Source organism: Pan paniscus, chromosome 8 (genome assembly GCF_029289425.2).
Source record: "Pan paniscus chromosome 8, NHGRI_mPanPan1-v2.0_pri, whole genome shotgun sequence".
NCBI classification, from domain to species: Eukaryota; Metazoa; Chordata; class Mammalia; order Primates; family Hominidae; genus Pan; species Pan paniscus.
Genome location: NC_073257.2, coordinates 34389848 through 34406946, shown reverse-complemented (window position 1 = coordinate 34406946; position 17099 = coordinate 34389848). Strand labels below are relative to the sequence as shown.

The 17099-nt window shown below is 40.1% G+C and overlaps 1 protein-coding gene across 18 annotated transcripts in view; it reads right to left on the bottom strand.

Moving 5' to 3' along the window:
• The window catches only part of MLLT10 (MLLT10 histone lysine methyltransferase DOT1L cofactor), a 221021-nt gene that overhangs the window by 23558 nt on the left and 180364 nt on the right, over positions 1–17099 (bottom strand). For all 18 annotated transcript variants that reach the window (XM_034930078.3, XM_034930079.3, XM_063607286.1 and 15 more), the window contains one exon: positions 5710–5888. In XM_034930078.3, the coding sequence (XP_034785969.2) occupies positions 5710–5888 (179 nt within the window). The remainder of the gene's footprint in view (positions 1–5709; positions 5889–17099) is intronic.

Sequence of the window (17099 nt, the reverse complement as noted above, 5' to 3'; positions counted from 1 at the left end):
TGATCGGACAACAGGACTGTATAGATTAACCAACAAATTCTAAGTAGGTTTCTTAACTGGTTAATATCTTATCAATATAGCTCTTACCTTTCTGGGAAAAAATTACTGTAGGACAAAGGCAGCTATTGAAATAATTTTGGAACTGGGAAAGACCTTAATCCACAGCTGAATATATATACTGGCTAAAATTCATTTATCTATGTTAGCATGAATTATATGAGTTTTAACAGAAATTGTTAATACTATTTCCAATACAGGAAGTGTTCCTGTACAATTTCTCACTGGTAATTAGGCTGAAGAGTAACAGTTGAAGTCAATAACCATGAATTCTAAAGTATTTTATGGTCTGCATTTGAACCTCATAAAGTATCTGTACAGCAGGTAGAACAGGTACTTAAAGTATTCCCATTTTACATATGGAAACATTGAGGCTCACAAAAATTAAAAGACCTGCCCAAGGTTATACAAGTGAGTAGCAAAACTCCTGGAACCCAGGACTTTTGCTGACTCAAATTTCTGCTCTTTTGCATTGCATCACACAAATGAACACAGTAAAATTACTAACAACGTTTTCCAAGGAGATACCTCTTAGCATAAGAAGTACATAATTGGGAAATTCATTTTAACAGTAACAATTAGTAATAAGAGAGCAGGCTAAGGAATCATGTCTTAATTCCAGACTTACAGATATGTGACTGTGACTGAACCTTTTCATCATCTGGTAACAAGAGATGTTACCAAGGTTATAAAAACTGATTTTCCTCAGAAAGGTAATTCCCTTAAAATTATAAGTCATTATATTATTGAAATCAGAAGAAATTTACATTCTGACTAATTAAGTATAAACATAAATATCACCCCAGAAGTCAGTTAAATCTGCCTGAGAAACGAAACCATTTTCTCAAGCAGAATTAAAGTGTCCTTATTAGACATCATCTGAAAAGAAATCGGAGACTACATCTTAGACAACTTCCCCTACATAAACACACACATACATAATCATATTGGAAAACAAAATATTCGAAGCTAATTGAGATGAAAGTGTCACAGAAATCTGCAAAACTCTAGTCACTAAATTGTATGTTTAAAATACCGAAATACGCCCAGGTGAGGTGGCTCACGCCTGCAATCCCAGCACTTTGGGAGGCCAACGTGGGTGGATCATGAGGTCAGGAGTTCGAGACCAGCCTGGCCAACATGGTGAAACCCCATCTCTACCAAAAACACAAAAATTAGCCAGGTGTGGTGGTGCACGTGTGTAGTCCCAGGTACTCAGGAGGCTGAGGCAGGAGAATCACTTGAACCTGGCAGGGGCAGAGTTTGCAGTGAGCCGAGATCGTGCCATTGCACTCTAGCCTGGGCAACAGAGTGAGACTCCGTCTCAAAAAACAAACAAACAAACAACAACAACAACAAAAACATGAAATATCTGCATTTCCTAAATATCACATAAATAAACCTTGGAAGTTTATTCTACTTTAAATGTTAAGTCTACATCATTTTGTTTAACAGTAACATGGGATAGACAAGAAGCCACGATTATCACATGAAGACTGTATTTCAAACGCAAAACTCAGAAAGTAGGATGTAACGGAATGCAATTATGTTTCATTGCATTCAGTCTTAAGTTCTTCTACTAAAGAAATCATCCTTCAAACCAAAAAAAAAGCACCTGCATTCTCCCAAAGACAGTACAGAATGACTGCAGAACTAGGAAACAGCAGGATTTGAAAGGCAAAATGAAAAATTAATGACACTCCTACAGAAACTAATTTATACCTCTACCCTGATCCATGATTAACAGTCACATGGACAGGAGTCCGCTCTTCCCGCAATGTTAAGAAACTACTCTATTACTAATATACTAGTATGTAGTAAAGCAGGCTTCCTATCAATTATTTGTGAAAGAGCCATTACTCTAAAAACTAGTCTGTTGAAAGGGGAAAAAAAAAGGGTTTAACACTTAAGAATATAAAATAGAGGCCGGGCGCAGTGGCCCACACCTGTAATCCCAGCACTTTGGGAGGCCAAGGTGGACAGATCACCTGAAGTCTGGAGTTCGAGACCAGCCTGACCAACATGGTGAAACTCCATCTCTATCAAAAATACTAAAATTAGCCAGGCGTGGTGGCGGACGCCTGTAGTCTCAAAAAAAAAGAAGAAGAAGAAGAAGAAGAAGAATATAAGAATATAAAATCAAACAGTTTTTTAAAGGTTTTTTCCCCAAAATGTGTGCTGCTATCAGACTCCCCTCCCCACCCCCCACCTGCCAATTTTACAAGTATCTCCTTTTCCCAGCACAAATCAAGTTTCAAGTTATTCTAAGTTTTTAACTTCTACTAGCCCTTCCCAATCTTATCTCCTTGACCACTTTCCAGGGAACAATTTTTTTTTTTTTTTTTTTTTGAGACGGAGTTTCGCTCTTGCTGCCCAGGCTGGAGCACAATGGCGTGATCTTGGCTCACCGCAACCTCTGCCTCCCAGGTTCAAGCAATTCTCCTGCCTCAGCCTCCCGAGTAGCTGGGATTACAGGCATGCACCACCACGCCCGGCTAATTTTGTATTTTTAGTAGAGATGGGGTTTCTCCATGTTGAGGCTGGTCTCAAACTCCTAACCTCACGTGATCCACCCGCCTCGGCCTCCCAAAGTGCTGGGATTACAGGTGTGAGCCACTGCGCCCGGCCCAGGGAACAGTTCTTAAGATACCAAATAAGGCAATGTAGAGGTCTATTTACTTAAAATGTATATCACAAAAAGCTGGATTTTATCCTGCTGACACCAATCCAATCAATAAAAACTACTACTTTCATTAAGGGTGTGGGGGCACAAAATGTTATTCAAGTTTAATATTTCCATCATCTATCACTATTATTAAAATTTTTGCTTGCAAGTATGATGGTTTTCTTAACAGTTGTGGTAAGACTTCTAGAATTACTTTTTTTCTTTTTTTTTTTTTTTTTTGGGAGACAGAGTCTGGCTCTGTTGGCCCAAGCTGGAGTGCAGTGGCATGATCTCGGCTCACTACAGCCTCCACTTCCCGTGTTCAAGCAATTCTCCTGCCTCAGCCTCCCGAGTAGCTGGAACTACAGGCTTGAACCACCATACCCAGCTAATTTTTGAATTTTTTAGTAGAGACAGGGTTTCGCCATGTTGGCCAGGCTGGTCTTGAACTCCTGACCTCAGGTGATCCACCCACCGTAGCCTCCCAAAGTGCTGGGATTACAGGCATGAGCCACCATGCCCAGCCTAGAATTACGTTTTAAATATTGATAATTTTTATTCACCCATTTATCTTACTGCATTGCTCTAAAATCAACTACTTAGAGCAACCCTAAATAAAACACTAGGATGTGACTATCTAAACACAACTAATGTAAGACTTGAAAACAAACAGGGTCTATATGAGAGTGAAACAGGAATAAACTTTGTCGTTTTGTAAAAAATGATTCAATTGCTAAGGCATCCCCAATTTTAAGAGTCCTATCAATTCTATTTAAATATTTCTGTATCCTTTCCTTTGCACATTGCCTAGAAAATTTCACATTTTTCACATTCAACACCATTACTACTGTCTCAGGCAGCTAAACTGAAGTAGTTCAGCACTCAGTTCAACTGAGAGGTCAACGTGCCTCAGTTGCCTGGAGACTGATGGTTGCTACAGCAGCACCAGATAAGCCCGGCTAAATAAGCTTCAGCTTGAAGACAGAAAGCATTTACTGCTGAACAGAAACATAGATGTAGGTATCTCAGTACACAGCATGTAAATCTAACTGGATGATCACATTTGTAAGAGACCCATCTTTCTGAAACATGGAGAGGGGATAAATAGTAAAGATTTTAATTGAACTGAATCCTGGGTTACTTACAACTATGATTTCTTTGTTCTTCAGTTGAGTCACATGTCAAGTGGAATTTTCCCTCAAGCTATAAACTTCTCTTCTCTACCACTTCCCTAATGCCAACCCCCTGGCTCACAGACATAATGAATGAGAAGAAATGAGGATTTTTACTTAATTCAGCCGGGAATTAACCAGAGGGTAATTAAACAGACTTTTATAAAGACAGAAAAGAGAAATGCACATTGAAAATGTTCATGTGAGACTTTGTCCAAGGATATAAAACTATCAACAGCATATGGTTGCACTTAATTAAAAGAGATAAAACCATTTATAGGAGCTATTCTTTCATTTATCCTTTCACCCTCTCTAACCCCAAACCCCTGTTATGGCTACCTCACTTTTAGTGACATGAACTACAGAAAAACTCTGCTAAAGTAGTCAAACTCCTCTATATCAAGTTGGGAGGTTCACCAAATAGTTCACTTTCATCTTCAAAGACGATACTACTAATCATGCCATTGCTTTTCTGTGCTGAACTATCTGGGGTTGATTCTAATACGTAATTTTAATACCAACTGCTTTCACTGTGCCATTCACACAAATGCATCAAAATAACCTAACATTGTGCTTGCCGGAAAAGCATATATATATATCCTAACAACACACGCAATGGAAGTTATGCACGCATCCATAAAGCTTAAGTTGACAGGAACTTATAAACAACTATTTTAACTAGTTGTTCATTATTAGACATTTGTCCCTGTGACCATTTTCTTGACCATTAAAAGACTACTAGAGCTTTGGAGAAATGAAAATAAAATCATACATAATTTCAAATAAATAAAAAAAATACTTTGGAAATCTTAAATGATTATCTTTGGGGAAGGGGGGTGTAATACAGGGGGATTGGGTACAGCTTTCCCCCTGCACTGTCCTCTTTATAAAACAGGATTACAATTTCTCTTATATGACTCTTTTAAAACATCTTGGCTGGGCGCGGTGGCTCACGCCTGTAATCCTAACACTTTGGGAGGCCAAGGCAGGCAGATTACCTGAGGTCAGGGGTTGAAGACCAGCCTGGCCAACACGGCAAAACCTTGCCTCTACTCAAAATATAAAAATTACCTAGGCATGGTGGCGTGTGCCTGTAATCTCAGCTAGTCGGGAGGCTGAGGCAGGAGAATCGCTTGAACCCAGGAGGCAGAGGTGCAGTGAGCTGAGATCACGCCACTGCACTCCAGCCTGGGTGACAAAGTGAGACTCCGTCTCAAACAAAAACAAAAAAAATCCTATAGACTAGGTCACCTATCAAACTACAAATCTGAAGTCAGATAAAAGGGGTACACAAATGGAAAAACCTATATATTCATCATTATTTACAAACACTGTTTTCTCCCACTAGGAGGAAAAATGTGTAGTGCTTGAAGCGGTCATTCGGTCTTTTAACCTACATTCTCCTACACGGTTTTTTTAAAACTTTAAAAAGATTTCATATATTATTTGTGTAATTTTAAAAATTATAAAAGGAATTTTAAAAATCACAAGAGTCCAAAACTGGCTCATATTTTGTGGGTCCTACTTTTTTAAAGAAAGAATAAAAGCTCCCCTGAAAGTACATTTTATATCATTCAGACAAAATTTAAAACCCAGAAATTAAAAAGAATTAGTTGGTGCCCATACACTCATCCATCCTCTCTCATGAATACCATGTAAAAATACCTATCATTTTCACTAATACATTAATATAAATTGAGGTATTTCATAAATTCCTATAGAAGGCCCTATTTCATTTGTTTCTCCTCTAACAAAACTCACTTTAAAAATGAGAAACCCACCTATTACCTGTCACATGATAGTGTAACAACTTACCTGAGTTGTAGCAACAGCAGGGGCTGCAGATGACACAGCTGAGGGAGAGAGCGCTCCTACTTGTTGCAAATGCCCAGAAGACTGCTGAGGTAAGTGAGAGCTGGAGACAGGAGTACTAGATCCCGAGCCAGATACTACATTTGGAAACGATACTGCTACATCATTGCTGTTATAAATACCTGCAAAAAAACAAATGTTATTTAAATATAACTTAGCAGTCAAATTTGTCACAGACATACATAATCAGTAAACTTGCATTTCCTCCTGGATCCCTCCTCCAATTATAAATCTTATTGTTGCTGTTTAAAAAATATTGTGCTAGTAACTAAACAAATAAACACTGACTTCTCATGAAGCAGTTGTCTAAAAGAACCTACACCATTTTTATTTAGCAAAAAGGCTTTTGTTAAAAGCAGGGGATAGCAGAAACAGCTTTGTAAAAAATATGTCATGGATTTTAGGAGTTTCTAAGAGCAAGAAAACATTTCTTAAATAGAGGAATGAAGCAATTAGAGTTCCATAAAAATCACCTAATGGGCCTTCCAAAAGGCAAATGCTAAAGCCCCAGAAATCATCACTGAGGAAGTCTGAAGTAGGAAGAGACCTTGTTCTAGAAAGCCGACAAGGTAGAAATTAAAATGGAACAGGCCCAACTTGAAATTCCGAGACCAAAAGAGGAGCTGATGACATTGGTGGGAGACAGGTGTGGGAATAAAGAATGTTGGTAGATTCTAGAGACATTCCAGCGATAACACAGACAGGACTTTGTGACTGACTGTATGGGGCAGCTGCAGGGGTAGGAGAGGAGGAACGATTAAGACATGATGAACTGGGCTATGAGTTGGCAGCTCCATTTACTCCAAATCATGGGAGACTTGATGAAAACACTTTGAGAGGCACCATGGGGATGAAAGCCAGAAATAAGGTGGGAAATGGAAGCTATTCATTCTAGAAAAGAGGGTGGGAGGGTGGGAGGATGAGCATAAGTTAACAGGAAACAAGTTAATTTTTTAAAAGTGCTTATTTTTTAAAAAAAGAAAATCATGCTCACAGCATAGAGAAGGAGAGGCTTTCAGGATAAAGAAATGGGAATATCTATAAACCAGCCATTCTCAACCAGGGGTGATTTTGCCCCACAAGGGACATTTCACAATACCTGGAGACATTTTTAGTTATCAAGCCTGGAGGGTGCTACTGGCATCCAATGGGTATAGGCCAGGGATGCTACTAGACATCTTACCATGCACAGGACAGCCTCCAGAAGAAATAACTGGCCCATAGTGTTAATAGTGTGGAGGCCGAGAAAACCTGCTATAAACCAGAGCTCTTGGGAGGGCAAGAGGGGAAAAAGAGCCTGAAACCAAGGTACAGAAACAGGAGGAAAGAATGAACCTAAGTGGGCTGCAGAAAAAAATAAATAAATAAATAAATTAGCAACTGTAGCCCTAGAGGACAACAATAATCTGTAATTTGTATCAACATACAATTTACTTTGTTCCAAAAAAACATCAACATAGCCTGGACAACAAAGGGAGATATTGTCTCTACAAAAAATAAAAATTAGCCAGGCATGGTGGCACATGCCTGTAGCCCCAGCTACCTTGGGGACTGAGGTGTGAGGATCACTTGAGCCTGGAAGTTCAAGGTTGTAGTGAGCCATGCCGTGATTGTATCACTGCACTCCAGCCTTGGCAATAAAGCAAGACTCTGTATTTAAAAATAAATAAATAAATAAATAAAGTTATTGACTTATATAATAAATTAAAGCACCTAGAATCTTATTCAAACAGGGAAAACAAAACAACTGGGACATTTTAAAAAGCCTTACAGCTGTAATTAAGGTGTCGGGATCTTTTTTATATCTACAATTTCTCCAGAAAAATGATATATTTAGCCAATGCATTCATTCTGCAAACATCACTGAACTCATTATTTGCCAGGCATTATTCTAAGCCCTGGAGATAAAAAGCCATTCAAGATAGGTAGTCTTTGCCTTCAAGAAGTTGCGTAGAAAAAAAGGCATTACAAACAGTTGTGGAGAGCACTATGACAGAGACATCTTCAGGGGGCTAGGAGCACAGAAAAAGAGGTATCTAATTCAGACCTGGAGTGAGAAAAGTGGTGAGCCAAAAAACTTACTGGAAGAGATGTTGTTGCTTTTCAAACTAATTTCTTTTCTATCTTTTGTTTGTTTGTTTTCTGAGACAGAGTCTCTCTCACCTATGCTGGAGTGCAGTGGTGCAATCATAGCTCACTGCAGCCTTGACCTCCTGGGCCAAGCGACCCTCCTGCCTCAGCCTCCCAAGTAGCTGGGACCACAGGCGAATGCCACCAAACCTGGCTTTTTTTTTTTTTTTTTTTTTGCGTTGGTTGTGGGGTCGGTGGGTTAAGAGATGGGGTCTCACTATGCTGACAGGCTGATTTCAAACTCCTGAGCTCAAGTGGTCCTCCCACCTCAACCTCCCAAAGTGCTGGCATTACACGCATGAGCCACCATGCCCAGCCTCAAGCTAGTTTCTTTTTTGAGGTGAAATCTCGCTCTGTTGCCCAGGCTGGAGTGCAGTGGTGCAATCTCGGCTCGCTGTAACCTCTACCCGCGGGTTCAAGTGATTCTCCTGCCTCGGCCTCCCTAGTAGCTGGGATTACAGGCACGTGCCATCACACTCAGCTAATTTTTGTATTTTTACTAGAGATGGGGTTTCACCATGTCGGCCAGGCTGGTCTCAAACTCCTGACCTCAGGTGATCTGCCCGTCTCGGCCTCCCAAAGTGCTGGGATTACAGGTTTGAGCCATCACATCTGGCCTCTCAAGCTAATTTCTAAAGGGGCTGCAGTACAGAGGTGAAGGACGGTTTGAGGAAGAAACATGCAGTAGAGTAGGATAAATTCTAAGGACTTGGTGACTAATTAGACCTGAAAATTCTATTAGACCAATAGAACCTGGTGACTAATTAGACCTGAAAAATAAAAATAAGGGTAGAGTCACCAATGACTCTTAAGCATAAGTAAGTACATGTAGTGATACCATTCACTGAAACAGGAACAGCAACTGAAAGCAGTGTTTGGTTACTGTACGCAAGTAACTGTGCTAGCATAAGAACTCAATGAGGTAAATATTACTCCCATTTCACATATGAGCAAACAGAACTTTAAAGAAATAAAGTAACTTTTTTGGTGAGCTAGTAGGTGGTGAAATAATGATTCAAACTCACAGGTATCCTATAAATGAAATCACTTCCTAATACAAATTAAGAGGTTCAGGGTCATGGTCTTTGAGATGCCTGTGGGACACAGAACTCCTACGTATAGAACACAATGGGATAAGCCTAAAACCCAGCAGGAAATTCAGATCTGAAGACATAAATCTAGGAGTGAGAAGCATGGTAAGTTACAGTAAGTAAACCTGCAAACTAAAAATACTTACTATTGGTCTGCACTATGGTTGAAATTTTAACCAGTTGCTCATAATTATTATAGAAATAAGAAATTTCCCATTAAGAAATCTAGATGCCTAATATCTCTTGAAAAACTGAAGATTTGCCAACACTGGATACTATATTATAAAAGAGCAACAATCTGACCAGAGCTCTGAACAGGGCATAGAGACTTTAATCCATCAGCATCTCCATCATCCCTTACCATGTCACTCATTTATGTTACCTATGTGGCCCCATAAGTATTTTACTTACAACTCTTGATATGAACACAATGGTCAAGGCCAAGGAACAAAAATGGAATCACCCAGGGAAAGTTCTCAGCATGATCAAGAGAAGAGAACCAAAGACAGAACCCTAAATAACATTACCATTTAAAGGGTAAACAAACAAAAATAGATCACAAAGGGCAAACTTAGAAAACTAACATAGAGAATCTTATAAACTGCTCTAAGAATTTCAAAGGAATGGCCTGGTGCAAGTGGCTCATGCTTGTAATCCCAGCACTTTGGGAGGCCAAGGTGGGCAGATCTCTTTGAGCCCAGTACCAGCCTGGGCAACATGGTGAAATCCTATCTCTACCAAAAATGCAAAATTAGCTGGGTGTGGTGTCAAGCATGGTGGTTTGTGCCTGTAGTCCCAGCTACTTGGGAGGCTGAGGTGGGAGAACTGCTTGAGCCTGGGAGGTTGAGATTGAGCCGAGATTGTGCCACTGCACTCCAGCCTCAGTGACAGAACAAGACCGTCTCCAAAAAAGAAAAAGAAAGGAAAGGAAGAAAAAGAAACAAGTTTGGCTAAGAGGGCCAGAAAAGAGACAGCACGTTAATGAAGTGATTATTTATAAACTTTATATTCCAAATAATACATAGCAGAGAAAAAGATATGCATTTTTAAAGGTTGCTACTCCATAGATAATTCAACAAATATTGAGTTTCTACTGAATTCAGTGTTTTCAGAGTATCTTAGAAAATAAAATACTGCAGCCAGATGCGGTGGCTCACATCTGTAATCCCAGCACTTCGGAAGGCCGAGGCAGGTGGATCACCTGAGGTCAGGAGTTTGAGACCAGCCTGGCCAACATGGCGAAACTCATCTCTACTAAAAATACAACTTAGCCAGGCATGGCGGCGCATGCCTGTAGTCCCAGTTACTCGAGAGGCTGAGGCAGGAGAATCACTTGAGAGGCGGAGGTTGCAATAAGCCAAGATCACACCACTGCACTCCAGCCTGGGTGACAGAGCAAGACTCCATCTCAAAAAAAAGGAAAAAAAAAAAAAGCAGATAAAATGCTGATTATCTAGTTATTTTGGGGGTGAAAAGTGTACTACACAGGGAGTCTCCAATTTCTAAAATTAGAAAACAAAAGTTAGCTGGAGGCAGCATGCTGAAATTGAAACAGCAGAGGCTTTTGACTTAGACAAAACTGGGTTCAAATGCTGGATCTGTCACCTACGTGACCCTTAATCAAACTACTTAACCCTTCTGAACCTCCATATTATTCTTATCTATAAAACAAAGATAATGGCTACCTTAAAGACTTTTTGTGAGATTTTGAGAATATCCATATAAAAAAGCTCTAGCAATGCCTACCACAGAGTAAGTTTTAATAAATGGTAGCTATGGCCATTTTGGTGTTAATGCTTTCATTAAAAATGTATCTGTAAGTCAGGAAAGTACACTGTTGTAACTACCAGGTCCTCTAATGTCTCTACGACACTTTGAAAGTTGCAATTACCATCACAACACGCAGTAAAACATCTTGGAAGAATAATATTGAGAAGCAAAATCGTGGTGATTAAGGACCTTCAATCTCAAAACTTAAATTGTTTTTATATTACATCAACGTATACTTACATAGGAAATTACGCAGCTAAATGTGCAATCCAGTAATCACACTTTGAAACAATATCTGGTACTCAGTTTACCGGTAAAAACAACAACAACAACAAAAAAAAAAAAACAGAGCAAAATGTTCCTTTCCTATCAAGGCAGGAAAGCTTAAAATTCTAAATCTTTCTTTGAAAATGAAAATAATGTATTCCCTTCAACTTCCTTGCTCCTCAGGTAGGACTGGTACAACATCCACCTTAAATTCGTCTGTATCTGCTTTCTATTTAACTTCACTCTATTTTCATCTTCTTTAAGTCATATGCTGTTTTTAACTAAAATCAAGGTGACATTCATTGAATTAAACAGAGCTAAATGTTACAATGCATGAGCTCTAGGAAAATACACTGAAATTCATCTGTTCAGGATAGGGAGGAGAAACAAAGCTGCAGAACGATACAGAGGGTGGCAATGACATACTGATTTCTTCCTTTCCTTTTCTTCCCTTCCTTCCTTCCTTTCATCAAACAAATACTCAGTAGGTATGAGGAATGAGGCTAGAAGCTGGGATAATGTAGCAAGCAAGACAGACAAGATTTTAGCTCTCTGGGAATTTACAATTTAAGGAGCAAGGCAAACATTAAAACAAATACATGAATATAAATTCCAACACATACTATAACGGAAGAGAAAAAGGTACCACAAGAGTGAAATACTAGGAAGCAAGAAAGACCTGTCTAAAAAAATATTTAAGACAAGGCTTAAAGGTTAGGTAGGTGTTAACTAGACAAAGAGTAAGACAGAAAAACTTGTCCAAAAGACCCAGAAATATTGAAAGAAGAAAAAACAGGTAATACAGCTAAAGCCTTGTGGAGAGGCTGGTAAAAGACAAAGTTGGAGAGAGGGGAAGGAACAGATCATAAGGCCTTGTAAGCCACGTACAGGTGTTCTGAATTTTTGCTAAGATCAGTAGGAAGACACCAAAGGCAAATAGTAAGACTCACTTTTTAAAAAGATCATCCCTCTGACTCTTATGTAGCAAAGGGACTGACGGGGATGAGTGGAAACAAAGATTTTTTTTTAGGAGGCTATTTCACAGTCTGGATTAAAAATTATGTCCCTCCAGACAAAGACGGTAGTAGTACTAACATGGACAAGGACTTGCAGTGCATCTAGAAATCAGAATCATCTAAACTTGATGACAAATTAGATTTGGTAGCAGGGTAGAAGATGAATGAGTCATGGGTTTCTGGCTAGTGATTAAAAGTGCCCTTACTGAGATGGTAAAAACTGGAACAGGAGGAATGGAAGTTTTCTTAAACGCCAGCCTGGGACCACATGTTGAGGCTCTCCACCATTTCAAGGGTGGATCCTAGAAGAGGAGTTCATACAGAAAATTGACACCAGTAAGATAAGAAGAAAACCACGACTGTGGTGTCACTGAAGCAAAGAAAGAGAGCCTGACGAAAGAGATGGCAGTGACTTCTCAAATGCTGCATTTTCAGCCCACTAGATGTGAAAAGATGGAGACAAACAGTGATCTCAGGAGAAGAATACAGTATGAGTAGAAGCCAAAAGAACATTGTTTAGACTTAAGTTTTTATTAGTAAGCCAATGCAATTACACAAGATTGGTAAATAAGACAGAAGTATACCTGTCTAATGACAGAAATAATAATGCTCACCAACCTGAGTTCCTATTTCCCACTTTCAAACTGCCTAGGAGGTCAAGTAAGTACCCATCCAGTGGCTTATTCAGGAAAAAGACTGTGAATGGAATAGTCTTCAGAAATATTTAACTAAGTAAGTAATTAAGCCTGTAAGTTATCCCTAACCCACATCCCGAGAGACTGAATTACTTATTCTTTCCTAGAGGTTAATATGGTGTGAAAATAGTTAAAAGTCCAAATCCTGCTCCCTCGTGCAAATAACTTAACCTCACACAACCTCATATACCTCATCTATAAAGTGAGGGTGGTACCAACAATTTCACAGGGCTGGGGCAAGGATTAGCTTACATATGCGAAGCATATACTAATATTGTCCTCAGGACCCCTAATGGTATGTGCAGGCACCAGTCATGGTAGACGGTATGCTGTCTACCACATAGTAAACATCTGACAAACAGTGCCCATCATTATTATGAATTCATTATTATGAATTAAATAGGATTGAGAGAGGGGTTTCAAGATGGGTGACTAGAGGCATTTTGTATTTGTCTCTTCCACTAAGAACCAAAATAGTTAGCAGGTAACCACAATTTGTATAGATTGTCCAAGAGAAAACACTGGAATTCAACAAAAAACTAACAACCAATACCTAAAACAAGGAAGGAAAGGGAAGCAAGGCAGCCTGCTTGGCCAGGAGCCAAGAGAGGCTCCCTAATGCAGGGAAAGAACAGGTTAGAGACCCTCAGCTGTCAACATTCCCACATGGACTTCTGCAATCCTAGCCATGGGAGAGCTCCTAGATCCTTGCAGGCTCTGAAATAAACATAGGGAACTGCGAGGAGATTGTGTTGACAGCACAGCCACAGGGAGGATGCTTATGCTGTATCCCATACATGTTCTAAGACCTAAGCAGCAACAGCAAGACACCATCTTAAGAGTCTTGTACCCAACAGGCTACACACTGTCCTAGGGCCCAGCAGCGCTAGGACTGAGGCCAAGAGATACACCAGCTACTGCTCCCAGGGTGGAGGCGTGAATGAGCAAAGTGCGGGCTACTGCACACAGGGCTGAGATGTGGGGAACCACTGCTAGGGCTGATGCATGAGTGTTCCCCATCTGCTGGCCTCCACTTGCCTCCACTAACATGGCCCTGGGCTCTCCAGTGACAGGGCAATGGTGTGACCAATGCTGCCCCGGCTACCTGAACATTCTGCTGGTGACTTAGGGATCACCCTGACCCTGCCTACCATGACTGGTACCTGCAAATACCATCAGGGGGCCTGAGGACAAGCCCACCAACCCAGCTTTGCCCCACCCTCAGCCCATGCCAGAGCACACAAGTCTGGAGTACAGGGGACTGCCCAGCGCAATCCAACATCATTAGCACCTGAACACTTGTCCTGGGGATCTGAGGTTAGGCCTACCCACCCTGCTGCTACTGCCACAGCTGGCACCTATCTGCATGTACTATCTGTAGGTCTGGAGACTGGCCTGCCCAGTCCACTGTAGCCACCACCAATACAAGTGCACTCTTCCTGGGATCCAGAGGGTTGTCCCACCACTGCCACCGTCCTCGCACACCACACTGGCTGGCTGCAGACCCGAGAACCGTCCAACCTACAGAGCCAACTGCTACCACTACTGGCATCTGAGGAAGTATGGGCCTCCACCTTGAGGCACAAGAATCAGCCTACCTGGACCCACTAACACCAGTACCAGCATATGCCACCCTGGGCCCAAGGTGAGGCATGCTTGGTCCACGACTGAGGTGCAAAGGCTGGTCTACTTGGCATCCTAGTCCCCAGCAAAACTTCACCACTGCCTCCACTAATAATTGCACCCTAAACCACTGAGAAAAATCATAGCCACCGCTGATACTGTTTAAGCCAAATAAATCAACCAGAGATTACATGACTGCACACATCCAGAATCACAACTACGGTGCCTACCCAAGCAACACCATAGGTATATCTTCAATAAAATGTTCTCCCCTATGAAAGCAAATTCAAAAAAATTGGGAGAAGCTATTATCACATCAGATGCACAGATATCAACATATACAGGAAACATTAAAAAGCCAAAAAAAAAAAAAAAAACCGAGAGACACCTCCAAAGGGCACACAATAATTCCGTAGGAACACATACCATTAAAAATAGTTTTTAAAAATATTGGAAAAATAATTCAAAATTTTAATACTAAAGAAGCTCTGTGCGATACAAAATAATTCTGAAAATACAAAGAAATCAGAATGGTTATTCAGGACATGAATAATAAATTAATTATTTATTTTTATTCTGTAATTATTCAGTAATAATTTTATATATATAGAGAGAGAGAGAGGGAGAGAGAGAATTTAAAAAGAACAAAACAGAGGCTGGGCACAGTGGCTCATGCCTGTAACCCCAGCACTTTGGGAGGCCAAGGCTGGCAGATCACTTGAGTACAGGACTGCAACATCAGCCTGGCCAACACGGCAAAACCTCATCTCTACAAAAATACAAAAGTCAGCCAGGTGTGGTGGTACCTGCCTGTAATCACAGCTACTTAGGAGGCTGAAGCAGGCGAATCGCTTGAACCTAGGGGGCAGAGGCTGCAGTAAACTGGGGTCACTTTAGCCTGGGCAACAGAGCAACACTCCATCAAAAAAAAAAAAAAAAAAAAAAAACAATCGAAATCCAAAATGTATTCAGAAGTTTCAACAATAGACTAGATCAAGCAGAAGAAATTCATAACTTGAAGCCAGTCTTTTGAAATAACCCAGTCAAAATACAGTGACCAAATATTCCAATAATATGGAAAATCAACTCAACAAAATACTAGATTAAAACTTCCCAGGTCTGGGCCGGGTGCGATGGCTCACACCTGTAATCCCAGCACTTTGGGAGGCTGAGGCGGGCGGATCACAAAGTCAGAAGTTCGGGACCAGCCTGATCAACATGGTGAAACCCTGTCTCTACTAAAAACACAAAAATTAGCCGGGTGGTAGTGGTGCACACCTGTAATCCCAGCTACTCGGAAGGCTGAGGCAGAAGAATTGCTTGAGCCTGGCAGGCTGAGGTTGCAGTGAGCGGAGATCGCGCCACTGCACTCCAGCCTGGGTGACAAAGCGAGACTCTGTCTCAAAAAAAAAGAACTTCCCAGGTCTAGCAAGAGATATAGACATCCAGATAGAGGAGGCTCTAAGATCCCTAAAAACAATGCAAAAAGGTCTTCTCTACAGCACATTTTACTCAGGTTGTCTAAAGACAAAGACAAAGAATTCTAAAAACAAGAGAAAGGTATCCAGTCACCTATAAAAGACCCCCCCATCAGACTAACAGATTTCTCAGCAGAAATCTTACAGTCAACATAGAAGGGGATGATATATTCAAAAGTGCTGAAAGAAAAAAAAAAACTTCCAGCCAAGGATATTACATCCAGCAAAATTATCCTTCATAAATGAAGGAGAAATAAAGTCTTCTCCAGACAAGCAAAAGCTGAGGAAATTCATCACCATTAGACCACCCTACACGAAATGCTCAAGGGAATTCTAAACCTGGAAGCAAAAGGATGACATTTGCCACCATGAAAACATACAAAAGTACAAAACTCACTGGAGTAAAGCAAATACACAAAGTAAGAAGAAAGAGAAAGGACTCATACCACCCCTACAGAAAACCACAAAACCACAACGACAAAAAGAAAGGAAAAGAAAGAATATACAAAACAACTAGAAAACAATAGGACAAAAACAAAACCTCACATATCAATAATAACCTTAAATGTAATGGATTAAATTCTCCACTTACAAGATACCAACTAGGTGAATGAATTAAAAAACAAGATCCAACTACTTATTGCCCACAAAAAACACACTTCACCTGTAAGGATGCATACAGATGGAAAGTAAAGGTATGAAACAAGATATTTTATGCAAAGGGAAACCACAGGAAGTAAGCAGGAGTAGCTATACTTACATCAGATAAAAGAGACTTTAAGAAAAAAAAAACTGTAAAAAAGATTAGGTCATTATATAACGACAAAGGGATAACCAGCAAGAGGATGTAACAATTCTAAATATATATGCACCAAACTGGAAAATTCAGATTCAGAAAGCAAATATTACTAAACCTAAAGAGAGGGATAAACTCCAATACAATAATAGTGAGAGACTTCAACAACCCACTCTCAACATTAGATAGATCACTGGCACAGAAAATCAAAAAACGAACACTGGACTCCAACTAGACTTTAGACCAAATGGACCTAACAGACATTTACAAAACATTTTATCCAACAACTGCTCTCATCAGCATATGGAACATTCTCCAGGACAGACCGTATGTCAGGACACAAAACAAATCTTTAAAAATCAAAATCATATCAAGAATCTTCTCAGTTTACAACGGAATAAAATTAAAAATCAACACAAAGAGGAACTTAGGAAACTATACAAATACATAAAAATTAAATAACATGG